The sequence below is a fragment of the Carcharodon carcharias genome, chromosome 13 (assembly GCF_017639515.1).
Source record: "Carcharodon carcharias isolate sCarCar2 chromosome 13, sCarCar2.pri, whole genome shotgun sequence".
Classification (NCBI taxonomy): domain Eukaryota; kingdom Metazoa; phylum Chordata; class Chondrichthyes; order Lamniformes; family Lamnidae; genus Carcharodon; species Carcharodon carcharias.
This window is the reverse complement of record NC_054479.1, coordinates 34,198,122-34,225,529: the sequence shown is the minus strand read 5'-3', so window position 1 is coordinate 34,225,529 and position 27,408 is coordinate 34,198,122. Positions and strand designations below refer to the sequence as shown.

Here is a 27,408-nt window from a genome sequence, read left to right as displayed (position 1 = left end):
CTAATTAAGAATGGATGGTAGGGCACTCAAGGTATAGCTCTAGTGGGGTTTTTTTTTATAATGGAAATAGGTGGGAAAAGGAAAATCTTTATAATTTATTGGAAAAAAAAAGGAAGGGGGAAACAGAAAGGGGGTGGGGATGGGGGAGGGAGCTCACGACCTAAAGTTGTTGAATTCAATATTCAGTCCGGAAGGCTGTAAAGTGCCTAGTCGGAAGATGAGGTGTTGTTCCTCCAGTTTGCGTTGGGCTTCACTGGAACAATGCAGCAAGCCAAGGACAGACATGTGGGCAAGAGAGCAGGGTGGAGTGTTAAAATGGCAAGCGACAGGGAGGTTTGGGTCATTCTTGCGGACAGACCGCAGGTGTTCTGCAAAGCGGTCGCCCAGTTTACGTTTGGTCTCTCCAATGTAGAGGAGACCACATTGGGAGCAACGAATGCAGTAGACTAAGTTGGGGGAAATGCAAGTGAAATGCTGCTTCACTTGAAAGGAGTGTTTGGGTCCTTGGACGGTGAGGAGAGAGGAAGTGAAGGGGCAGGTGTTGCATCTTTTGCGTGGGCATGGGGTTGTGCCATAGGAGGGGGTTGAGGAGTAGGGGGTGATGGAGGAGTGGACCAGGGTGTCCCGGAGGGAGCGATCCCTACGGAATGCCGATAAGGGGGGTGAAGGGAAGATGTGTTTGGTGGTGGCATCATGCTGGAGTTGGCGGAAATGGCGGAGGATGATCCTTTGAATGCGGAGGCTGGTGGGGTGGTAAGTGAGGACAAGGGGGACCCTATCATGTTTCTGGGAGGGAGGAGAAGGCGTGAGGGCGGATGCGTGGGAGATGGGCCGGACACGGTTGAGGGCCCTGTCAACGACCGTGGGTGGAAAACCTCGGTTAAGGAAGAAGGAGGACATGTCAGAGGAACTGTTTTTGAATGTAGCATCATCGGAACAGATGCGACGGAGGCGAAGGAACTGAGAGAATGGGATGGAGTCCTTACAGGGAGCGGGTTGTGAGGAGCTGTAGTCGAGATAGCTGTGGGAGTCGGTGGGTTTGTAATGGATATTGGTGGACAGTCTATCACCAGAGATTGAGACAGAGAGGTCAAGGAAGGGAAGTGAAGTGTCAGAGATGGACCATGTGAAAATGATGGAGGGGTGGAGATTGGAAGCAAAATTAATAAATTTTTCCAAATCCTGACGAGAGCATGAAGCGGCACCGAAGTAATCATCGATGTACCGGAGAAAGAGTTGTGGAAGGGGGCCGGAGTAGGACTGCAACAAGGAATGTTCCACATACCCCATAAAGAGACAGGCATAGCTGGGGCCCATGCGGGTACCCATGCTGCTGTACTCAAATTTGTCTGGAATAAAAAACTGGGTCCACAGGTTAAAGTGAGCTCACTATACTTAATGCATGCAGTTGTTTGTTAAAGGAAGTTTATACTTAAGAAATAAGCTTGCAATGCTGGCTGAACAGAATTGGCAGTTTATTAGATCAGTTGTAATTTTGCTATCACTGGACCATTCCCAAATGCTCTTGTGCTGCCGAGTGTTATTTGAAAAATTGTTGTGCGAAGCCTGTGTGGTTGTCTAAGTAGTATTGAATTAAATATAAACAAAATGGTGGATGCAGGTCAGGCAGCATCCGAAGAGAGAGAAACAGAGTTAATGTTTCAGGTTGATGACCTTGCATCTCTAACTTTTCCCAGTTCTGATGAAATAGCAAGGGGTTGGAGCAATGTTAGAGCAAAGGATTGGTTGGGACAAAGACAAAGGAAGGCCTGTGATAGGGTGAAAGACAGGAGAGGTTGAATGACAGAAGAATTAGTCTTACAGGGCCAAAAGGAATGGTGTTGGGGCAAGAAAAGAAACAAAAGATGTGCCTAAAGCAGGTCTGCTGCTGTCTGAAAGTAAAAATAAGACCAAAAAAATGCAAGAAAAAGAAACAACATTGGAGGAGAGAGTTTATGGTCTAAAAATGTTGAATTTAATGTTGAACCTAGAGGGCTGTAAAGTGCCTGATTGAAAGATGTGGTGCTGTTCCATGAGCTTAGGTAGAGCTTCATTGGAACAGTGAATAGTGCAGCAGGCCAAGGACAGATATCAGCGTGAGAGCAAGGTGAGAATTAAAATGACAGGCCACCGGAAGCTCGGAATCAGGCTTGCGGATTGAGTAGAGGCGTTACGCAAAGCAGCTTCCTAGCCTGTGTTTGGCCTCTCTACTGTAGAGGAGACCACATTGTGAGCAGAAAATACAGTGTAGCAAATTGAAAAAAAATACACAATCGTTGTTTCACCTGAAAGGCGTGTTGGGTGGCGGAAATGGTGGAAACTGATCCGTTGAATATGGAGGCTGGTGGGGTGGAAGCTGAGGACAAGGGACCTTGTTCTGGGAGGGAGGGGAAGGGTGAGAGAAGATGTTTCCTCTGTGATACCCTGATCCACTCCCCAATACCTCCAACACCCTGTCCCTTTCCCACAACACCTTTTCCATGCAAATACAGGAGCTATAAACCTGCCCTTTTACCTCCTGTCCCCTCATTGTCCAAGGCCCCAAACACACACTCATTCGAAGTGAAGCAGCAATTTACCTGTACTTTAAATTTAGTATACTTTATTCACTGCTCACAATGTGACCGCTACAATGGGGAGACCAAACACACATCGGGAGACCATTTTGCATAACCCCTCTATTCAGTCGGCATGCATGATCCTGAGCTTCCGGTGGCCTGTCATTTTAATTCTCCACCTTGCTGTCATGCTGACATCTCTGTCCTTGGCCTGCTGCACTGTTCCAGTGAAGCTCAATGTAAGCTTGAGGAACAGCACCTCCAAACTCAATATTTGAGTTCAACAATTTCACACTGTAAACTCTGTTCCCACACCACACCAACTTGCATTCCCCATTTTATTTCCTTTTCTTTGCTTGTTTTCATTTTTTTCTTATGCTTTCAGACAGCAGCACACATGCCCTAGGCACAACTTTTGTTTCTTTGTTCCTTTTCTTGCTCCATCTCCATTTCTTTAGGCCCTGTAAGACTCTTACTATTATTCAAACTCTCCTGTCTTTCACCCTATCACAGGCCTTCCTTTGTCTTTGTCCCACCCAACCACTTTCTCAAAATCTATTACATTTCTAACATTCCCAGTTCTGATGAAAGGTCATTAACCTGAAATGTTCATTCTTTTTCTCACTCCACAGATGCTATCTGCTATAGGTTGGGTCTAGTTTCATTCCATTTATGTGAATGTTATTTCCAACATGGTGAGCTGTTGATTTCAATTGCCCATCTGAATAATATGCACGTATCACAAGGTTTTCACCGTTCTCTATAAGGCACTAAATGCAGATTTCTTTATGGCTGCCTAACAGTAAAGGGAGAGATGGTGAATTTACACCATTAACACTGGTCCAAGAAACACTGTATGGCACATGGAAGCCAAGAGAACTAATTATACAAATTGGAATTCTCTTTAGCCCAATTGATGCTTCAGTTTAAATCAGTTTCACTTTTGGATACAGTATTATTGCTAAACCAATTTTGAATGTGATTTCAAAACCTTTAGTAAAATTATGGGGATCAAACCAATCCACGATAGTTGGTGGCCGTTTGTCTTGAGAAATAAATTTGCATTCTGTATGTTGAAGTTCATTGCTTATATCCTAACTATACACAGTTTTCCTGTTTTTTTTCCCCACAGTGAAATAATTTCTGAAGTTTTTAATGCAATACCTTTAACTTTATACCTGTAACTTGCTGAAGGGAGAGATTTGTATCAACAAATTTTGAGTACAACACAGATTTCATAGGATAGTTAATTATGAAATGTTTAAGATTATAAAAGGATGGACAGGGAAGATAGAAGCAGATTCTTTCCAGTAGTTCAGGGGTATAGAATGGTGAACCATAGATGCAAGATTAAATGCAGGATAATTAAAAGAGAGCGGAAAATAAGCTTCCTTGTGAGCTTGTGGAATTCATATATGCTAGACTCAGCATTCCAAATTGGATTGGATAGTTGGATGAAGGAAAAGAGCAGAAAGAGATGTGGAAGCTAAATGGGTAGATGTTATTCAGACAATTTTCTTGCGTGGTGGGTAGATAACGCCAAGGACTAGTTGGGCTGCATGTCTTATCAGTGTTGTAACTTGTACATTGAGCAACTGAAATCTAAGCGTGCCATTCCTGATTGTGGATGCAGTAATTTTGAAAGCACTGCAGGGGTGTGCAGAATTTATATCTACCTGAATGTTATTAGCTGCCTCATGTGTTCAGATAATTAATGTTTTGAGAATATTTTAATCTCATTTTGAAAGTGATACCGTATTCCACATGACCATTGAGTTACAAGGAATGTTAAACAAAGGATATGTTGATTCTTTGAACAAGCAACACCAATACAGTATTTTCGTTTTCCAGACGGTATTAATCACAGGCTGCTGTGAAGTGTGGTCATTAATAATACATGAGCTCCATGGTTTAATCATATGTTACTGTCTTTGTTTTAAAAATGTATAATTATTTACTGGTAACTGCTTTCCGTGTTTTAGGAGAAAATGTCACTCTGGGTTCGGTAATGTCATGTCTAAGTGGGAATATAAATCATGGATCATGTGCTCATTGCAAAGACTGATGACTACATAAAATATTTTAATTGATTTTTTAAAAATAATCCGGCCATAAATTGTGTACTGTTAGAAAATATAATCATATTTAAAGCTTCTTTTATAACTCAGCGAAAAACAACAAAATTAGAAATTCTGAAACGTTGAAAGTGGTTAATAATAAAACCTGCCGTAGAAAAATAGTCATCTTTTAAACGTTCGGCCTTTTCAGAAAAAACAGGATTCAAGCACAGGGTAATAGGGGAGGACCTCATTGAAGAGTCATTCATAGGAGCTCAGGCATGTGGAAAAGAGCATTGTGCTTTGTCAGGAGGAAGCTGTTTTATGTACTGCTTCCTGCAACAAATCATTCAAATGTTCATGTTATAGCAGCTAAAATATTTTTTTCAGTCTGTGTAATATTATCTCTTTCAGGTTTTAAATGATGCACAGAATCTAAAAGCAGTGCAGATGATTTGATGATTGGGACAAACTATTTCTGAGACAAAGGCTGAAGGAAGCGAAGAGGAAGGATGAGTCTGCTAAAACCTAGTGGGCTAAAAGCTCCTAGCAAGATTGCCAAGCCAGGGAGCACTGCAGTGAAGCAAGCTGCTTCTTTACAATCATCAAGTAAGCCTTTGGAATCTCCTGTCTAGACTTTATGTATGGTACAAATGAAAGCTAAGATTACCATTTTAAATTTCTTTGTGCAAGATTATGTTTCATCTTAAACCTTGGAGCAGTGCCTCATTAATTTTACTGGACAGAAATAGGTAATGAGATTCAATGCACAGTTCTACTAACATCTTTGTATGGTCATTCTGGTTTTAAGCTTTGATGCGATTACATTGTATGCTTTAATACAAATCTAATGTATTGTTTTATATTATATTGATACGAACACTTTTCCGTAGCTTGGTGAGCCAAAATTTCAAAAAGATAGATCAGCCTTTTTCGCCATTGTATCTTTGCAACGCTTTATGTTTAGTTTGTAGGCTTATTGCACACAATGGAGAACAGCTGAATATCCAGTTTGTTCCATGAGTTATCATAAAATGAGCTATGAAGGTATTTTTTCTAAAATTACTTGGAACAAATTGAATATTTTCTATGTATCCTATTTAAACAATGTGTTTTACAAATTTTTAAAAAAGCTTTTATTTGTTTCATTTTTATAACACTGGCACTATTCCAATATAGAGCAGGCTTTCATATTTAATGTTGCCCTTACTCTGTGTAGGCTACTATTGTGCTGCCACAATCAGCAATTTTGAATTTGCAAAATTAATTTCAAATAGAATCTGTTTTTGGAGGGTGGTGAAGAGAGAAAGGGAAAGCTTATATCTGTTAAAGGAAAAAGATAACATGCATTTTTTGGAATAGAATGGAAGATGAACCACGCTGGACTTGCAGTGATAAAACTGAATGTAACTAGGTTTGGTGAGAGAGAACCATGATTGGAGAAGAGAAGGAACTGGTAATATATATCAGGGATTACTTAGACTCTCTATTGGCCTCATGACCTCTCTTTTGTCTCTGTTTCGAGTTTTTTTTGTACAGCAGACGCCTTCAAAAAAAGTTGGGAGTTTTCAATTTTAAACTTTTAACATTTCTAATAAAATTTTAGTATATGTGTATAAGTTGTTTCAGGGTGTTTTGTAAAAAGCATTATTACCTTAAAATGATGCTCAGCTGCTGTGTTTGTGCCACCATCCGTACATTAAAGCTAAAAATTGTTTCTGTGTAGAAGTCTATATGGCTTTTATCTTCTTCCTTTGTGCTCGTTTCCATTTGTAACAAGCTTAATCTCTTTTCCTTCTGTCTACATTCTTCAATTATTATCTTGATAACTGCTGAAAAGGCATTGCAACTGAAGACAGAAATCAAAATAAAGGCAGGAAAAAGATAAAGTATTTTTTAAGAGTTGAGAAAGGACAAACCATATGAACCCAGTTTCGCAAACAGCATTACTTCCGCTTGCTTCTTCCTGCGTTTTCTGTGCCTCCTTCCAAAAATGGAGCGACAAACAAAAAGTTCAGTCTTTGTAAGGTCTTGAGTTTTTGATTTTGTAGCTGGAAACATTTTAACAAAACAAAATGGAGGAAAAGAGCAAAGGAGAACAATGTAGATTCAGTAATGGCAACATAACAGTAACCTGGAAAGAACAGAAATCCAGAGCGCTTGTCGGGTCAACGAATAATGGTACAATGCTGTGTAGTGTGGAACTGAGTCACAGGATGGTACCAGATTCAGTCTCTGGCTTGTGTTGTGTTAGCAGTTCTCAATTGGATTGGCACTGGGGGTACAAGAATTAGTGCCTTACAGCTGGCGAACGACAAAAAAACTCAGTCAAGGTCTGGGACCACTGGTTGCTGTTCAATGATTCCTACCTGAAAGTGCTTGTGCTGATATTGGAGAGTGACACTGGGACACCTTAGTTCTGATGTCATAGAGCTTGTGTCCATGCCAGCTCTCTAGAGCAATCCAATCAATGCCATTCCTCCACTTTATTCCTGTAGCCCAGCGGGTTAATTTCCCTGAAGTGTTCATCCAATTTCGTTTTGACATTCATTGTTACTGCTTCCACCAACCTCATAGGCCATGAGTTTCTGATCATTATCAGATGCCATGTTTTTTTAAAAAAAAGTTGTTCCGCACATCACCCTAGCTGCATCTCTCGCCCAAAACCTTAAATCTGTGTCCCCTAGTCCTTGTATCATCAGTTAATGGGACTATGCCATGGTAAGCTTTGATATGCATGACAAATGAGATTCATTAAATTGTGTGTGAGCATTCATGTTTATGGCTCGACTTGATATGAGCAGCGTCACTGTACCCTTCTCAATTAGGATTCAGACAATATAAGGGGCACGTGTGGGAGAGGGAGAGGGTGAGCGCTTGTGTGGTGGGGGAGAGAGAGGGTGAGTGTGTGCGTGGGGAGGGAGAGGGGCTGAGCGTGTATGTGGTGGGGATATGGGGAGATGAGCGTGTGTGTTGGGGGGGAGAGAGGTTGGTGAGCGTGTGTATGGGGGGAGAAATGGTGGTGAACATGTGTGAGGGGGAAGAGGGGAAAAGCATGTGTGAGGGGGAGAGAAGGGGTGAGTGTATGTGTTGGAGAGAGAGGGAGTGAACATTTGTGTTGGGGAGAAGGGGAATGAGCGTGCGTGTGTGTGGGTGGGGAGGGGGTGCTGAGCGTGCATGTGGGGGAGAGGGAGCTGAGCGTGTGTGTGGGGGGGGGTGAAAATGTGGTGGGGGGGAGGGAGGTGAATGTGTGAGTGGGAGAGGGGGGAGAAGGCGGGGTGAGCGTATGTGTAGGAGGGAGAAGGGGGTGAGTGTGTGTGTGTTGGAGGGAGAAAGGAGGGTGAGCCCGTGTGTGTGTGTTGGGAGCAGAGAGGGTGGTGAGTGTGTGGGGGCGGGGAGAGGGTGGTGAGCGTTTGTATGGGGGGGGTGAGAGGGAACGAATGTGTGTGTTGGGGAGAAGGGGGGTGAGCATGCGTGTTAGGGAGAAGAGGAGGGTGAGTGTCCGTGTTGGGGAGAAGAGGGGGTTGAGCGTGCGTGTCTGGGGAGATAGGGGGTGAGTGTGTGTGTCTGGGGGGGTAGAGAGGAGGTGAGCATGTGTGTCGGGGGGGTGGAGAGGGGATGAGCGTGTGTATCGAGGGGGTGAGTGTGTGTGTCGGGTGGGTGGAGAGAGGGAGGGTCAGTGAGAGAGAGAGAGAAGGAAGTGTGTGTGTTTCTGGCTCACTCCTAGTCCCAGAGTTCTCATTCATCCTCAGCTCCACACAGCAACAGACACTCTCACCCACTCTCTCACACCAACAGGCACTGTCACCCACTCTCTCAGGGGTGAGGTTGTAGGAGTGAGCTGGACACACACTGTCTCACCCTTTCCGTCTCAAATGGTGGTCTTAATTTAAAAAAAAGAGAATAAATGATCAATTTATGTTGTGATTTCTTTTTTCTGCTCAGCAAGTTATTTTCATCTGTCAACTTTTTGTTTTGAAATTCATGTTTAAAGTTGTGCCAAACCTGAACTTTCTAAAATTTTCTCACTGGCCCCCCAAGTGTGAGAAAAATTGAAATGTGGCCCCCCCCATGCAAAAAGGTTGGACAAGCCTGCTCTAACATATTAGAAAACACTATTCAGGCATATAACAACTAGCATTATACAACACAACTATTATCTGCTAAAGATTGTTAGTTAAAAATTTTGAAAAGTTGTGATCTAAGCGATTATTTTGCTGATGAGATGAACTTGCATTTTATTTCATGTCTTCAAAAAGTTATGATCCCCATAGAGACCAATAACTTTTTTAAAAGGGCTATGAATTTCCCAGTGCACAAATCCAAGTATCACACAATGGGATTTCACATTTTAGACTGTTTTGACTGTTACAAACACTAAAATTAACATTGACTAAACATTACTTAGTCGGCAATTAATACATTAAACTACAGAAAATTTATTCACTTCCTACCAAAAAACCTATGCCAAGTTCATACATTACACTGTGTTTGCTGGAGAATTGTAGTCTTGTGTTTAAAGTCCCAAGCTTCTCTCAGCTTTAACAGGGTCACTTCTCCCTGCCCCACCAGGATGAATCTTCCTGTGTCCTTTTAACCAGGTCCGCTTCACTCAACCCTTTGAGCATAATTGAATGGACTTCCACTAGCATGGTAATTCTGTGGTCATTAAATCTTTACAAGCCTCTTTTCTTCAAACAAGGAATCTGTCCATACCAGCACTCTGCTTGGTGTTAACCTCAAATCAGTCCTTTTTTTTTCTTGGCATAGCAGCACCTGTTGTGGGTCATCTTCTCCCCCCCCCACCACCCCCAGCCAAAACTCTTGGTCTGACTGACCCTCAGAGTCCAGGCAAGTAAGGCCTCTTGCCTCCTCCTTTATGTCCAGGTGTTAAAACTTGCACCTGACTCTGAATAAGTTTCAATTTTAGTTTTTGACTCCATACATATCAAGCAGGTCACACAGGTTTGTCTCTGGGTAGATTTAGTAATTAACCCTCTGCAAATTATTCCATTTTACCTTGAATTAAAGGTGACAGTTTAAAACATAACTGTCTTATAAAATCCAGCATTCATAACACAGTCCCAAAGTCCTTCACAACCAATGACTTAAATTTGAAGTGTAGCCAAATTGTTTAATTTTGTAAGCAAATGTGGCAGCTAGTTTCTGCACAGCAAGGTCACAGAAACAGCATGTGAGATAAATGACTGGTTAATTTGTTTTAATGGTTTTGGTGCAATGATGAATAGTGGCCAAGAACCACAGGCTCTTTATGGGATCTGGATAGGCAGATGAAACATCAGTTTTAACATCTGAAAGACTACTAGATAATTCAACGGTCCCTCAATACTGCTTTCAGTTGTCTGAACCCCATACTCTGGAATTCCCTTCTGAAACTTAACATCCTCCTAAGACCCTCCTCAAAACCCCCTCCTTGACCAAACTTTTGCTCACTGCTTCTAACATTATTTTGGCTCAGCTGTCAATTTCTGTCTGATGTTTGCCTCTTTGAAGTGCCTTTGTAAGTTTTTCAGTGTTAAAGAACTCTAAATGCAAGTTGTTGTTGAAGTGTCAGCCTAGTTTATGTGCTAAAGTCCCGCAGTGCGGCTTGAACCCACAACTTTCTGGCTGCAAGGTGAAAGTAATACCAGCTGAGCCAAGCTGATGAGATCACTGTGTAATTTATATAATAAAGCTAATTGAAAAAAACTAATTTCTGCTTTTTTGAAATCCATAGTCCTACTGAAAGCATTACCCTTTGACTGTTTCAATTGTTTCTATTATTTGGAAAGTTGCCCCAGCCTTTTTGTAATCAATTTTCCCACTAGCTAACTAACATAGGTAAATAAATTTAACTTTATTGAAGATTCTTGAATATGGAATAGTGAAACTTCATTATAGATGTTGCTGTATTGTTTTGAATATGAAAAATATTAATTCTTTTTTATTGAGAGTCCATTAATCTCAATTAAGGTAGTGCTGGGGACACTACAATTTGACACATACGAATTAGGAGCAGTAGGCCACTCGGCCCTTCAGACCTGCTTCACCATTCAACAAGGCCATGGCTGATTTAATTTTAACCTCAACTCCACATTCCTACCTTGATAACCTTTCATCTTCTTGTATATCAATAACCTATATACCTCTGCTTTAAAGATATTCAAGGACTCTGCCTTAACCACCTTTTGAGGAAAAGAATTCCAAAGTGTCTCAACCCTTCAAGAAAAAAAATTTCCTCCTATTTGTCTTAAATGGGTGACCCCTTATTTTTAAACAGAGACCCCTAGTTCTAGATTCTCCCACAAGAATAAACATCCTTTCCACATCCACCCTGTCAAGTCCCCTCAGGATCTTATATGTTTCAATTAAGTTGCTACTTATTCTTCTGAACTTTGTTAAATACAAGCCTAGACTATCCAGCCTTTCCTCATAAAACAACTCACCCATTCCAGGTATTAATCTAGTAAACCTGCTTTTGATGCATTTACATCTTTCTTTAAATAAGGAGACCAATATTGTACACAGTACTCCAGATGTGGCCTCACCAATGCCCTGTATAACTGAAGCATAACCTCTCTACTCTTGTGTTCAATTTCCCTTGCAATAAGTGATAACGTTCTATTAACTTTGCTAATTATTTGCTGCACCTGTATTCTAACCTTTTGCGATTCATGCAATAGGGTACCCAGACCCCTCTGCATCTCTGAGCTCTGCAATCTCACCATTTAGACTCAGTAACTCTGGATTAGAGAAGGGAAAATTTGCCAGGATTTCTGGTGCTGATCACTATCCAACAAACCCTGCTGGACAATGTGCACATGTGGATGTTGTTTAAGGACATGATTAGGATTGACTGTGTTGCCTGTCACAATATAATAACTTCTTTACACTTATTGTCAATAACCACAAATGAATAGCCATTTGAATGAGACAGAAATAAATGCTCCGATCTGTACCCCAATGTGGAATTTGTGCTGAGAGGAGATGAGGGGAGAATATTAACAAATAGAAAACAATGTATAAAAGAATGAAATTGTTTACAGCTATTTAACAGTTTTTTTTTCTGTATCAACAACTATTATTGCTACAGCAAAAACGTCACCTGCAGAGAAGTCAAGCGCGCCCACCACAGAGGCACAGGAAGAATTTGTGGACGACTTTAGAATTGGAGAGCGCATCTGGGTAAATGGTAGTAAACCTGGATTCATCCAGTTCCTTGGCGAGAGTCAGTTTGCTCCAGGCCAGTGGGCTGGAATTGTTTTGGATGAACCAATTGGTAAAAATGATGGTTCAGTTGCTGGTGTTCGATATTTCCAGTGTGAACCATTGCGTGGAATATTTACAAGACCTTCAAAACTGTCTCGAAGCCCACTGACAGATGGTGAAGCCAATGGTTCACAGACTCGTGCAGCATCTGTTTCCAGAGCCACTTCACCAACATCTACATCAGCTAGTATTGCGACTGCTCCATCTACGCCAACTGCACAAAAAGCAGCATTAGGTACACCAGGTGCAGCTCAGGAATCTGCAACATCTTCAGCCATGACAAATCTCTTAAAAACAGCAAGTGAATCCGTGTCAAACCTTTCAGAAGCTGGCTCTGTTAAGAAGGGAGAACGCGAATTGAAGATCGGAGACAGAGTCCTGGTAGGTTTGTTAACTATTTAATGTTATTTTATGATGAGGTCCTGCACTCTGGTTTTCACACATCATGCATAAAGAGAAGAAACAGAGTGAGTAATGTAACTATGTAGTTTGCTAAGCTCTACCCCCAATTTCCAGTTCTTTGAAACACACTAGTCTTGTGCCCAAATTCCTGTCCCACTCCCAGATCTTAGGATCCTCTTGGTGTTCAGAAACTTCTAGCCATGATCCCAGTGCCCTTGGATCCCAAAACTGGCCTTCATGCTCCCAGACCCTGAGTACTCCCTCCTTACTTCTTCCATGTCCCAGGACTCCTTGTAATGTAGATCCTATGATTGCCCCAGTATTTGTGGAAGCCTCGTCCCAGTGTTCCTAGATGTGTACCTCAAAATATTGAGCACCCTTGGACCTTATCCTACTCCTGCCATACTCTTGAGATGGCTTCGTTCCTAATGATTCCAGGACTGACCCCAATGTTCATTTTTCATGATTAAGTTTATTTTCTGTTTGAATGTAGTTGCATTAGCACTATTTGTAGTCTTTAACACAAAACATTTTCTATTTGTCATTTAGAAGTAGTGCCATGTAAGTTGAATATTCTCAACATTCCTTAAGAGCTGTTCAGTACTGTAGTTGTAAGATGTGTTTGCAGCACTGTCGGGCTAGCTAAATATCACAGCAAGGAGAGATGAACATAGCTTGTATAATTTGCAGGGCTTCTGGGAAAAGACATGGGGGTGCGTCTAGCTGAGTTGCTTTTTGCAGAGAGCCAACAGACACAATGGGCTGAATGGTCTCCTATGTTGTAATCATTTTTATTCAAAATATATCACTCCACACTTCTCTGCATTAAATGTCATCTGCCACATGTCTGCTATTCTTTCAAATAAGGCTTCTTTGTAAAAAGGTAGCCTTTTTCCATAATTTCTGATTAGTTTTTTTCACTTTAACGCCTCTGGTGTAACCAAGTAGGCAAAGGGGGAGCAATGGAATATTTAACTTGCTCAAATTGTTACAAGTACCCAGTCATTAAGTTTAAGATTATCAGACCATGCTCAGGTATTATTCATGGTACTTATTTTTTATTGTCCACATTCTTGGTTTGAACTATTACACTGTTTGAATAGTTTCAACAAACTGAGCATTAGTATATTGAATGTTGTTACTTCATTTTAGTATATTTATAGTAAATGACCTGACAGTTATAAAATGAAAGTTGTCTTTTCCACACCTGATAATATGGAGATAAGTTTGTATTGACCAGACAACTTACTGCAGTCAGATATCAGCTACTGACAGCAATGTGTTCTTGGATCTAGTTTATTTATACGCAATAATCCATATTGGGTCTTTTGGCAGCCACTTTGGAAATGTGTGCTAAATGCTAATAGTATCTTGGTGAGTCAGCCTAGATGACCTACAATAATCACTTGTTCATTTACATGGAGCAGTTTATTATGCTGCTGTTCTGCTGTTTGTAGCCCTATCCCATCTGTGGCCCTCAGAAGGGGTTGCTCAGAGGTTTTTCTTTCAAACAAACACTGAAACAGTAATGCTAGCACGTGGGTGTTTCACAGCTGAAGCAAAAAGGCAACATGATGTTACTATCTTCTTCGACATCAAGGAGATTTATTAGCATTTATGTATTCTCTCCATCCTCCCACAATACCAAGTCGTCTTCTATTTCAACACTGAATTTTATTTTTCATTGAAAAGCATTGTCATAATAACTCAATACTCTGTGGAAATGACAACTAGTCTGTTTCTTAACAATTGATGTGGCAATGGAACATCAAGCTACATTTGGCAGGTTTGGCAACCTCCAAAATAATTGCTTTAATCAAACTTGAAAAGAATACAATTATCAGAAACAAGTCTGATCTGTGTTATGTATGACATCATATTATTTGTTGCTGACAAGCACTAGCTGACAGGTTATTGGATAGCAATCAGGAGTTAATTTCTAAAACAAAAATAAAAATACCTGGAAAAACTCAGCAGGTCTGACAGCATCTGCGGAGAGGAACACAGTTAATGTTTCGATTCCATATGGCTCTTCAACAGAACTAAGGAAAAATAGAAAAGAGGTGAAATATAAGCTGGTTTTGGGGGGGGACGGGGACGAAGACGACGACAGGTAGAGCTGGATAGAGGGCCAGTGATAGGTGGAGATAGACAAAAGGACAAAGAGGTGTTGAGGGTGGTGATATAATCTAAGGAATGTGCTAATAGGCGACATTAAGAGTAGAAAGCAGGACGAACAAGATACAGATAGTCCTAGTGGGGGTGGGGTGGAGGGAAGGGATCGAAATAGGCTAAAAGGTAGAGATAAAACAATGGATGGAAATACATTTAAAAATAATGGAAATAGGTGGGAAAAGAAAAATCTATATAAATTATTGGAAAAAAGAGGGTTTGGAAAGGGGATGGGGATGGAGGAGAGAGTTCATGATCTAAAATTGTTGAAGTCAATATTCAGTCCGGAAGGCTGTAAAATGCCTAGTTGGAAGATGAGGTGCTGTTCCTCCATTTTGTGTTGAGCCCTCTATCCAGCTCTACCTGTCCCACCCCCCCTTAAACCAGCTTATATTTCACCTCTTTTCTATTTTTCCTTAGTTCTGTTGAAGAGTCATATGGACTCGAAACATTAACTGTGTTCCTCTCCGCAGATGCTGTCAGATCTGCTGAGTTTTTCCAGGTATTTTTATTTTTGTTTTGGATTTCCAGCATCCGCAGTTTTTTGCTTTTATCTGGGAGTTAATTTCTTCTCGGTTCACGGGCACTGAGAACAAATTAGATATATTTAGCAAAGACTAGGAACTGAACTTAAAACATTTCTTCTTTGTGTGGTTTAGTATTTGCAAACTTTCAATGCGTTTACCCACCATGCCATTGAGGGCACTGAAAGTGCACTTTTATTTCCTTTTCATGATATACTGAAAATAACTGAAATTACACTGTTGTAAATGTTGGGATACTGAAGTAGCTGTTGTAGTTATCCTGAAGTTCTATCTAATTCCTTTGTATGCATTCAATGATATATAGTATTATCAGCACTTGATAGATTAGAGCTGTGATATGGTATGAAATGTTAAACTGCCAGACCAGAGGAATTCCTAATTATGCAGCAAAATGTTGTAGGGAATCCCTAAAACAGTTACTTTTGATTTTTTTCATGTTAAAGTCTTTTTATTTCAATAACAAAGTGTTTACTTTAAATTTCTGGTAGACTTTGTAAGAGATTTATTCCGTTAAGTATTTCAACTTTAAGTCCTTTGAGAAGAGATGTACTATGTCATCCAAAAATTTCATGATTGTGTATTGCAAAATTTTTGGATACAATGTATGTGCAATGATTTCAAAGCAATATATTTTGCCAGTATTTGTGTGTACATAAATTGGCATTTATGTAGAAGTTATATTAATAATTTGTGATTAGCCGGGCTGGTTGTGTACATTTGATTGTTGCTGTGTGTATAAATACTCCTAAAAGTTGATGTATCACTTGCCAAATATCCTTAAAATCAAAGATATTTGAATGCAATATGTGTAATAAGATGATGTTGTAATAAGAATATATTTGTACAGCTAACAGATCAGGCTTTAATATGCCATTGAGAAGGTATGGCATATATTTCAAAGAGTTAAAATTCCATTTTTGGGTGATGGAAGCTTTATTCCCTTTTGTTTTGGTATGGCTGCTCTTAAAGAGTTGAAGCAGTATCATTGCAGTTGTGATATCTTCCAACTCATAGAATTGCTATGTCATGTACCCAGGTTTCTTGGAACCATCAGATTAGTTTAATTAACAGCAGGGTAATATTTATTATTATTTTAGAAGACCTTTGACATCTGAAATATGACAAGCGATAGTCTGAGTACCATTCTGCCACTGGTTCTAAACAGACTTCATTCCAAATTGAAGGAAAATTGTTGACTGAGTTGGAAGGTTGGCTAGGCTGTAGAAGGCAGTGAGTAAGGATAATGGGTTTATAGTTGAGTTGGAAGAAAATGATTAGCCATGTCCCATAATATCTGTGCTGGGGCCTCAACTATTCATTATATTAGTGAATTGTGTACTGCATTTATCCCAGTTTGCTGATGATTAAGAGACTGGTGGCCTAATAAGCCACCACTACATAGTGTAAGACCATAAGACATAGGAGCAGAAAGCAAAAATTAGGCCATTTGACCCATCGAGTGCTCCGCCATTCAATCATGGCTGATAATTTTCTCAACCCCATTCTTCCGCCTTCTCCCCGTAACCTTTGATCCCCTTACTAATCAAGAACCTATCCATCTCGGTCTTAAATACACTCAATGACCTGGCCTCCACAGCCTTCTGTGGCAATGAATTCCATAGATTCACCACTCTCTGGCTAAAGAAGTTTCTCCTCATCTCTGTTCTAAAAGGTCTTCCCTTTACTCTGAGGCTGTGCCTTCAGGTCCTAGTCTCTCCTACTAATGGAAACATCTTCCCCACATCCACTCTATCCAGGCCTTTCAGTATTCTGTAAGTTTCAATCAGATCCCCCCTCATCCTTCTAAACTCCATTGCGTATAGACCCAGAGTCCTTAAACGTTCCCCATATGTTAAGCCTTTCATTCCTGGGATCATTCTTGTGAACCTCCTCTGGACCCTCTCCAGGGCCAGCACATCCTTCCTGAGATACAGGGCCCAAAATTTTTCACAATATTCTAAATGTGGTCTGACCAGAGCCTTATAAAGCCTCAGCAGCATATCCCTGCTTTTATATTCCAGTCCTCTCGAAGTAAATACCAACATTGCATTTGCCTTCCTAACTACCACGTCAACCTGCAAGTTAACTTTAAGAGAATCCTGGACTAGGACTCCCAAGTCCCTTTGCACTCCAGATTTCTGAATTCTCTCCCTATTTAGAAAATAGTCTATGCCTGTATTCTTCCTACCAAAGTGCATGACCTCACACTTCCCCACGTTGTATTCCATCTGCTGCTTCTTTGCCCATTCTCCTAACCTGTCCAAATCCTTCTGCAACCTCCCTGCCTCCTCAATACTACCTGTCCCTCTACCTATCTTTGTATCATCTGCAAACTTAGCCAGGATGGCCCTCAGTTCCTTCATCTAGATCATTAATGTATAAAGTGAAAAGTTGTGGTCCCAACACTGACCTCTGTGTAGTAAGGAGCGTAAGATTACAATGCGACGTTGATCACTTAAGTGAGTGGCAATACTGTGACAGACGGATTTCAGCAGAGGTAAATGTGAGATCATTCATTTCGGACCAGAAAGGATAGATAAGAGTTTTTTTAGAATGGTGAAAAGCCAGCAACAGTGGCTGCCCAGAGATTTTGGGGACCAATTAAATAGAACACGAAGATATAGAGATTAGAAGCAAAAAAAATCAAAAGGGCTAATTTCAAGGATGTTTTGCTACAGCTATCTAGAGTACAGTGTACAGTCTACTGCATTCGCTGCTCCCAATCCGGGGTCTCCTCGACATTGGAGAGACCAAACACACACTGGGTGACCGCTTTGCGGACGACCTTCGGTTTGTCCGCAAGCATTACCCAGACCTTCCTATAGCTTGCCATTTCAATATCCCATCCTGCTCTCATGCCCACATGTCCGTCCTTGGCCTGCTGCAATGTTCCAGTGAAACCCAATGCTTCAAGCCCAAACTGGAAGAACAGCATCTCATCTTCCGATTAGCCCTTCTGGGCTTAACATTGAGTTCAATAACTTCAGACCATGAACTCTCTCCTCCATCCTCAACCCCTTTTTAATGCCTTTTTTCAATATTCATTATTAATTTTTATTTTTTATCAACTTATTTTTACTTATTTTCATTTTTATTTATTGCTTTATCCCCAACTTTTATCCCCCCACCCTCACAAGGACCATCTGTCACTTGTTCATGTTGTTCTTTCCAGAGTGTTTACCCTTGTCCTGCTATTATCACATTCTACTTTCTGACCTTAATGCCACCATCAGCACCTCCTTTAGCCAGTACCACTATCATTTACACCCTTTTGTCCATGACATCTCTGGCAATCTCTCCTTTGCCTCCACCTATCACTGGCCTTCTATCCAGCTTCACCTGCTCCACCCCCCCCTTAAACAGTGTAAATTTCATTACATTTTTACTTCTCTTTAGCTCTGAAGAAGTTATAAGGACGTGAGATGTTAACTTTTTTTTCTCTCCGGAGATGCTGTTAGACCTGCTGAGTTTTTCCAGCATTTTCTGTTTTTGTTTCAGATTTCCAGCATCTGCAGTATTTTGATTTTATTTTAGGACAGTGTACGGTTCTGGGTGCTGCACCTTGGAAAGGATTTGTTGGCCTTGGAAGAAGTGAAGTACAGATTCACAAGAATGTTACCAGGGCTCCGAGTTAAATTCTGAGAAGAGATTACATAAACTAGGCTTGTATTACCTGGAATACAGAAGATTTAGGGGTGATTGATTAAGATTTTGAAAGGAATTGGTGGGGTTGAAAAAGAGAGAGATTTTCCATCTGTGGGACAAGTCTGAGACAAGGGGATACAGTAGCCTCTAAAATCAGAGCCATTCAGGAGAGAAGTTGGTCATTTTTTCATGCAAAGGGTAGTAGAATTGTAGAACTCTTTGCCACAAAAAGCAATAGATGCTAGATCAGTTGATAACTTTAAAAATCTGTGATTGATAGAGTTTTGCTTGATCGGCAGATAGAGTTGGGATACAGATCAACCAGGATATCATTGAATGGCGGGAACAGGCTCAAGGGCTGAGTGACTTACTCCCATCCCTATTCCACAGCTTTATTTTAATCTGAATATTGCTGCTAATTTGATAATATGCTTGTTCAGGCAACCAGATTTATGAGCAGAGAATAGTAGATATGCTGAATGCTTCTGCAAGTGACCAGAACATGATGCAGCCATTGTAGGAAAAGCACACTACTATGTTTGGGAATTATTAGTTTTGTGTGTAGGTGATTAAAATCAGGATCCACTGTATTGACTGCTTGACTTGTTAAACAGAAAAGATAATTTAAGACAGTGTAATGTGGTGACATGGAAGTGAAGTAATTGCTTCATGAAAGGTTGTTATGCCAGTAAAAGTCAACTAGGATATATTAATGGCCCAGAATTTGCTGCAGCATGCCTTATTAGTTAGATTTTTTTCCTCACCCTTCAATTTGAAAAGCTTTTACACTGCAAATTGCTGGAAATATGTGCTGATAACAGCACAGCAAGCTCTGGAATTTTGGTGAATGATAGGACCAACAATCTATCTCCTTGATTAATGAATTCGAAGGATAGAGAAGAAACTGAAATGACTGAGAAGGAAAGAGGATGAACTAAAATCAAAATATGTTCAGAAAGAGAAATAAAAGTGGGAAAAAAAGATTGGGATTAAGAAGGGGAAAAAAGGAAGAAAAATTCTAAAAATGTTAAATCTTAAAAACTCCTAAAAAATCATTTGCTACCCATAGAACTGACACTCCAATTACAGTTCTTCCCTTCTGAGCTGAAAATATTGAATGGCATTCCAGGAATATAAATCTCATCAATAAGGGGCTTCTTACTTGCTTTCTGCCGTGGGTTTAGTTGTTAATTACTGCAGAAATTACTTGAAATTCACCGGGAAGTTGATGGTGACCTGCTGTTTTTGCAAGATTAGCATCAGAGCGACGCAAATCGTCCCACAATCTGTGGCGATTTGCAATTCTCTTCCTTGCCACAAATTGCTGAATGACTTACACACTAATAACAGTGTGCGCGTTATTTTCCCAGCAAATTCTGGGCTATTGTTTCCATGAAAACTTTGGTTGTACTGTTTTTATGTCATAGTAATGGCATTGTTAGCCTAGACAAAAATGTGATGTTCATAACCTGGTGCCTTAATGGCTTTGTACAATTTGTAGAGGCAGTCATTGCTTGTTTTTGGTTATTCTGTAGTTTTGTGATTTTTTTTTTCTTCAATGTTTTCCTCCCGTCTACTTGCTTGGATCGATTGTTTAATTGGTTTTGGCTGCCCATGAATACCTTGGCTACGTCTTTCTTCCATATGTGAGGGTAGGCATGTAATTTGATCATGGAGGGCTTCAGAAAGCATATTCCCATTTTATTTCTCTACACGTTTTGTACATACGATATCCACATATGCATACTTTCCATCATGAATCATTGGATAGCACTCAATCCAGAACCCGTGGCTGATTTCCCAAAATCTGTCTATGCTTATTGTTTCTTACAACGTCTGGCACATATGCTGATGAGATCCTTCTTTACTTATTGTCCCTAATAACTTTCAGTGTTTAACTGCTGTTATTTTATACCTCTGGAGATGTTTTTTTTGATATTCCTCCTTTGCTTTTTGAAATCTTATTTTTGCATTTTTGCTTGTTGTGTGAGATGTCTTGCTCTTGCAATCATGGTGTTTTGCTCATCTTTTTATTCTTGCGCCAGAAGCTCAATAGCCTTTTGAAGGCTTGTCTGCTTACTCATCTCAGTCCTTTTGTTTCATTTGCCCGTACTTTGTTCTTCCACTCGATTTTTCTGTTCTTTGGCTCTTTCCTTTTATATACTTCTGTGCAATAACTTGTTTGCTCTCATAGTAAATATTATTTGCTTTGATAGAAAATGACTTCACAGTATAATAATGACAAAAAACACTTAACTACTCTCTTACTCCTTTAACTAAATGCATTTTGCTAAAATGTCCTTCAATTTTTAGTGTATCATTTAAAAATTAAATTAGTTTTTATAAAATCTAATACCTTATCTAAGTGGTCATTCTTCATGTTAAAATCTTAACATTCAATGATCTATTTGATAATGGGGCTCTCGGAGCCACATCCTAAACTGACTTCAGTCAGTGTACCCACACAAGCACGCTTATCACTAGCTGGTACATGTAATTAAGAGCAGCAATGTTTTTGTTCCACTCCTCTCATCTCTATCCTTTCCCCTTCTAAGACACTGGCCAATTTCAGCACACCCATTTCTATTCTAGCTTGACATACTGAATTGCTGAATTAGTCACAGACCAGCAATCAGATTTGAGATCTCCTAGTCTGTATATTTCTTGTCTACATTATGTATATTTAACACAAATCCAGTTGGCTTAGCTGGAGCCTCAGATTTGCCAGCAGTTCACTGACATCTAATTGAACAAAGCTAAGGTTGCAAGCAGCTTCAAGTTGCTCAATTCCCACAAGGAGTACTTGAGCTCTACCCTTAACAGGACAGCACACCATACGTTAGTAGCTAAACATCACAAGGATGTGCCAAAGCCCAGGCTGCTCAAGAGCAAAGCCTTAATTTAAAAGCTTCAAATTGTGTGCTATCCATTTTTTGTGTGTTTAATACCTATGGGTTAACAGAAGCAAATAGGACCACATCTGTGTATAGCATCTTGGCTTCAAAGTTTTAAAATAATATTTAAGAAAATAGGGGGAGCCATTTATGTTTTTAAAGTAATTCTGTTCAAATGATGGGAAGTGTTACATTCAGCCAAATGCCAGTTGGTATGTTTTGGAAAAACAGCGCCTAGCTCTCTGAATTGTGAAAGAGTATAAGAATGTGCTTAATGGCCTGGATTTTCATCGAGTCGTGTTTCACTTGGGAGCCCTTTAAAAATGGCGGCCAGGTCCTGATTCCGGGATTCCTGACTCCATTCACAGGTTGATTTTTTAGAGTGCCATTAAAGGGTGTGAGCTGGTTTCTGTCAAAAGCCCGCACCCAGCACTCCCAACCTGGCTGACTCCATTGCAGGAACAGGCATGTCCTACGCTGCAATTTTCATGGAGTCAGGCCAGGTTTTTAAAGAGTCATGGTTCATGGCACCTTAGGAGAGTCATGAATCCTGGTTTGCATGAGGGGACCTTTTAAAAACTTAAGTTCAATCTCTGCCTGTCCACCCCCTATGGCCCCTCATGCCCCCTTTGCCAAACTATGGCATTTTCCTGCCCATTGACCTACTGTGCACTTTCTAGAACCAAAAATGTATAGTTGTATGTGTGGGGAAAAAATAGCTTTGAAGTAAAAGTAATCCATCCTAAGTTGAAAACAATGTCTTCGCCACAAGTTTTAACATATCATTGACAAAAAGCACAAACCCTTGAAACTACTAACTTATGCAAACAAGCATTGTGAAATTGACAGCAGAGATCAGAAAGCATGAGCTGTCAATCAAACAATGTTTCCAATGAAAGAGCTGCTCCCCAGAGGAAACATTGTTTGATTGACAGCTCAGGCTTTCTGATCTCTGCTGTTAATTTCACAATGTCTGTTAACTCAAGTTAAGTGACTTCAAGAGTTTGTGGCTTTCGTTATTGATACATTAATTGGCCTGGATTATTGACACTTAGCCTAAAGTGAAGACTTTTTTTTCAACATAGGAGAAAGTTATGAATAGGTTACTTTTTAAAAGTTTCTTTTTTACACATACCACTATACACTATAGGGACTGGTGATCTACTGTACACTTTCTGCAATCAATGGACATGGAAGTGCCATAGCTTGGCATAGGGGGCCATAGAGGTGAGTGGAAGGGTAGAGCCTGGTGTAGGGAGTATGAGGGGCCATAGGGGGTGGGTGGGTGGCATGTGATGGCATGGGGTATGAAGAATATTTGGAGGATGAGGAGGTATAAGGGATGAAGGGCCTTTTTGTTTATATTTTAACTAGGACATGGTCCCACGGCTCTGAGGCAGGCCTTTTAAACAGCCTACCTCCACACCCTGCAGCCCCTGTGGCTGCCTCCAAACTTCTTCCCGGGTTGGCTGGCCCAACTCCAGCCTGCACCTGCCCCCACCCCCAGCAATGAAGGCACTTTCTCCTGAGGTGGATGGATCGAGCCGGGAATTTTCCCAACTCCCCCTACACACCTTGAGGATGAAATTACAGGCTAATATTTCAGGCCTGCTAACTATAATTACGTGTACAATGATTTAGTGAGTCCATATCCCATCCAAAACTGCTAGTGCATGTTTCCTTCATGTTTTAAGAATATGATAATTGACAAAATACTACATCAATAAATTTAGAAACTGCAGGTATTCTCCAATTAGGAGTTTGTATGTATCCAACTGCTGCATATGGAGTGCCAGACTACAATCTGTTAGACTGAGCTTGGCTTGATGCAACAAACAGTTTATCCTCAGGATGCAAATAATGTATCCTCAGAGTCTGTATCTAACATAACTGCACTTGTTTTAATTTAGGATGATTTTACAAAGCTGCAGTTAAAACAATTCTGTACACCTTGGAATTTTATGAATCCAAAGTCACATTAAAATCTAAGTTGTTTAATTCTGTACCTGTAAAGCTATTTTACTGACCGCTCGTGAGATAATTGGATCATGCTTTGGACAATTATTTAACTTCTGCAATATACTGGAATTGAAATAAATGTTGGAGCTGCTCACATTAAGTCAGAGGATGCATTTTTTTAAACACAATGTGCAATACTGTTGAGGCAGTTGATTTGTAACTTTATTCTTCCTATACTGTTGGGGCACATATCATTAGCCAACTGATACTATCCAATTCCACCTTGGGCTTTTGGCTTGAGCTCATGTAGTTGCAAGTGCACTTCAGTTGCATTTGTTATTAATGTAATGTGTGCAGTTTTCTTGGAAGAACTCTAGCTTGTTTCTATTGTGGCTACTATTTCCATGTTTGCTTAGGAATCCCTTTATTGGACATTCTCAGAAATTTCCTTTCCTGCGAAGCTGGTAGGCAAGGGGGCATGCAACATGCATGAGACGTGACTGAGGCAAGTTGCGGCAGTTACTGATTGTCAACCTATTCAAACCTGTGGTGCCAGATGCTAGGCATGCCCTCTCTCTTATTCCTGCCAAATTCAGGGATCCCCCCTCTGGCAGTGCAGTCAGAATTAGTGATTCCATCCCGTGCTGCTGCACCTGAGGATCCTTGTTCCCAATGCTAACATGACTTTGTTCCATTCCCATGAGATTGCCCTTGCTCGAAGCTAGGTTTTTTTGAATTGTTTGTTCAAACAGTACTTGCCAGCTAGTTTTAAGTGCAGTCACAAGTAAAGTGAAAACCATACAGCATAGCAAGTTTAGGCCTGACCGTCCAGGCATTGGTCTGACAGGCCAAAAGAGCTGAGAATGGGAGTAGGGTGGTGCAGTGTGGTGATTTTCTACTCTCTTGAGGTTTGGTAGGACTGGAATGGGAATCCTTGGATTGAAAGGATGAGTGAGGGTCCTGGGTTTTGACACCAATACTGGTTTATTCTAGTGTAATGTAAAGTTTAATCTTACTGTGGAACAATGTTTGGAGTTTGTTGGCACTTGGCATGAGTGTGTAATTTAGCAACGTTATACAGAGATAACCTGAACTTTGCAAACCCATGGGTTGAGATAGGTTTGTTGGCTTCCTGAGGTCTGGCGGCATTGGTGAGCAAGAGACTCGAGAGTCCCACACAATGGGAAAGGTCCTATAGTCTGGCACTGTTGAGGCTTCCAAGTGTCTAGGCATTCAGTGGGAGAAGGCTCACAAATCTGGCAATATTGGGGGAGTGGGAGAACCGGGAAGAGAAGTAACTTTTTTTATTCTACTGAGGTGGAATGGTGCCCCGTAAAGTCACAGTTTAATTATTATTGAGTTCAGTTTAGTCAATGTTTACTGTTTGGCCAGGGAACTTTGTAAATTGGAATGTGCTAGTCAGTTTAGGTTGCATTATACTGTACCATGTAATGCACTATATGTCATTCTGCTATTAGGGTGAAGTTATATTTAAGGTGTCCTGACCCTTTAAGACCACAAAGTCTAATTGCTATAAGTACGCACGTTGAAGTCAGTTGTTTGGTGACTAAATTTTGTTGATTACACTTTACTTGCCAGTTTCAAACTGTAGCTTGGAAATGCCAACATTTTAAATTAAAAACAAAGTGCTGGAAATACTCAGCACACCTGGCAGCATCTGTGGAGAGAGAAACAGAGTTAATGTTTCTAGTTGAATATGACTCTTAGCCATTTTAAGATTGTATTGTGTCTGTACAAAGTATGATGTCTGTTTATGCTAGACATCATAATTTATTCATGAATTTTAAAAGATCAGGTAGACACAGTAGGATTTTACCATTTGGCCCAGAAGATGTATGCCAGTGCTCATGTTCCATACAAGATAAAAAATAAGCACACTCTCAATAAGTACACATAAGCAAACAAGCATGGTGCCCTTATGAAAAAAACAGGTATCATGCTCTAAGGCCAGTAGAGCACAGATTTACACCATGTAGTGCAAAATTCAATATTTAGTTTGGATGGAGTTTTGTTTCTTCAAGGCAACAAATAAACAAAGCTACACATCACTTAAGATTTAATTGTTTGGTCAGGGAAGTTTGAAGCTGGCACGTGTTTATTTGTTTCAGGGGATTAGAAATTCATATCGGCATTTTAATATTGTTTTGCATCAGTGATAAATTGCATCATTAAATGTGACAATTGCATATGCTGCGTTGTTTTTAATGTATTCCTAGTGAATCTTCTCTGCCATGGCGGAATGGCATTTTTATAAGGACTGATCTGTACATCAGGAAGGATATAATGACCTTTTGAATAGGTGCAGCACAAATTCATCAGATTTATACCAGGGCTAATGAGGTTAGATCGCCCAGACTAGGCTTGTATTGCCTTGAGTATAGAAAATCAAATAAAGGTGTTTATGTTGATGAAAGAATTAGATAGGGAGAAAATATTTCGTCTGGTAGGAGAGCCCAATGTTCATGTGCAAGTTCTTAAATAACTTTATAATTATAGCTAGGCTATTCACGGGTGAAGTCAGGAAAGATTTCTTCAAGCAAAGGGTAGTAGAAGTCTAGAACTCTTCTAACCACCCCCAGTCCTCAGAAAAAAAACTGTTGAGGCTAGGGCAATTAAACATTTCAAATCGGAGCCTAGTAGATTTTTGGGCAATGATGTTAAGGGATACCAAAACAGGTAAATGTGGTTAAGAGATTAGGCATAATGTAACTGTATGATGGAAAAGGCTTGAGGGGCTAAATGGCTAATTTCTGTTTCTGTGCCATGTGACACACTTTTGTTCTGCTAAAGTGCAACTGTATCCCTCGAAGGTAGAAAGGAATAATTGCTGCTGGTTCATGAAATTAATGTTTGGGTCAATTAAAGATATGACTGACTTTCTCCAAGTGTTTGAGCTCTCAAAATCTAATTTTTAGGTAAATAAACTCCGGTTAATTGTAGTTTACAGACATCCTGGTTCTTCTGTCAGATAACTACCTTTTTTTAAAAGTCTAAATGGGAATTTCTATGTAACTTAAGTATGATGGACCAGAAAGGTGCATATTCTATACAGTTTTTATTCTATAGATCTTTACCAAGGGGGAGGTGATGGTGCACTGGTATTGTCACTGTACCAGTATCCCAGAGACCCAGAATAATGTTCTGGGGACCTGGGTTCGATGTGACCACGGCAGATGGTGGAATATGAATTCAATAAAAATCTGCAAATAAAAGCCGAATGATGACCATGAAACCATTGTCAATTGTCGTAAGAACCCATCTAGTTCACCAATCTCCTTTCAGGAAGGAAATCTGCCATTTTTGCCTCGCCTGCATGTGACTCCAGACCCACAGCAATGTGGTTGACTCTTGGCTGCACTTTTAATTGGCCTAGCAAACTGCTAGAAAGTTAATAACGAATGAAACCAGACGGACTGCCCGGCATCAACCTAAGCACCGGAAACAACAATAAGCTCAGCCCTGTCGACCCTGCAAAGTCCTCCTTACTAACATCTGGGGACTAGTGCCAAAATTGGGAGAGCTGTCTCACAGACTAGTCAAGCAACAGCCCAATATAGTTATACCCACGGAGTCATACCTTACAGACATCACCATGCCTGGGTATGCCCTGTCCCACCGGCAGGACAGACCCAGCAGAGGTGGCAGCACAGTGGTGTACAGCCAGGAGGGAGTTGCCCCGGGAGTCCTCAAGATCGACCCTGGACCCCATGAAGTCTCATGGCATCAGGAGATCACCATGTACTCCCTTCCCCAGTGACAATACCATGATGCCACCGTCAGCTGATGAATCTGTACTCTTCCATGTTGAACACCACTTGGAGGAAGCACTGAGTGTGGCAAGGGTGCAGAATGTACTTTGAGTGGGGGACTTCAATGACAATCACCA

General features: G+C 40.5%; 1 protein-coding gene across 7 annotated transcripts in view; it reads left to right on the top strand.

Moving 5' to 3' along the window:
- The window catches only part of clip1a (CAP-GLY domain containing linker protein 1a), a 166,035-nt gene that overhangs the window by 21,393 nt on the left and 117,234 nt on the right, over positions 1-27,408 (top strand). For 6 of the 7 annotated variants that reach the window (XM_041202209.1, XM_041202213.1, XM_041202212.1 and 3 more), the window contains exons 2-3: positions 5,030-5,224; positions 11,709-12,265. In XM_041202209.1, the coding sequence (XP_041058143.1) occupies positions 5,128-5,224; positions 11,709-12,265 (654 nt within the window). In that variant the 5' untranslated portion in view covers positions 5,030-5,127. The remainder of the gene's footprint in view (positions 1-5,029; positions 5,225-11,708; positions 12,266-27,408) is intronic. The other variant, XM_041202215.1, reaches the window with a different exon arrangement.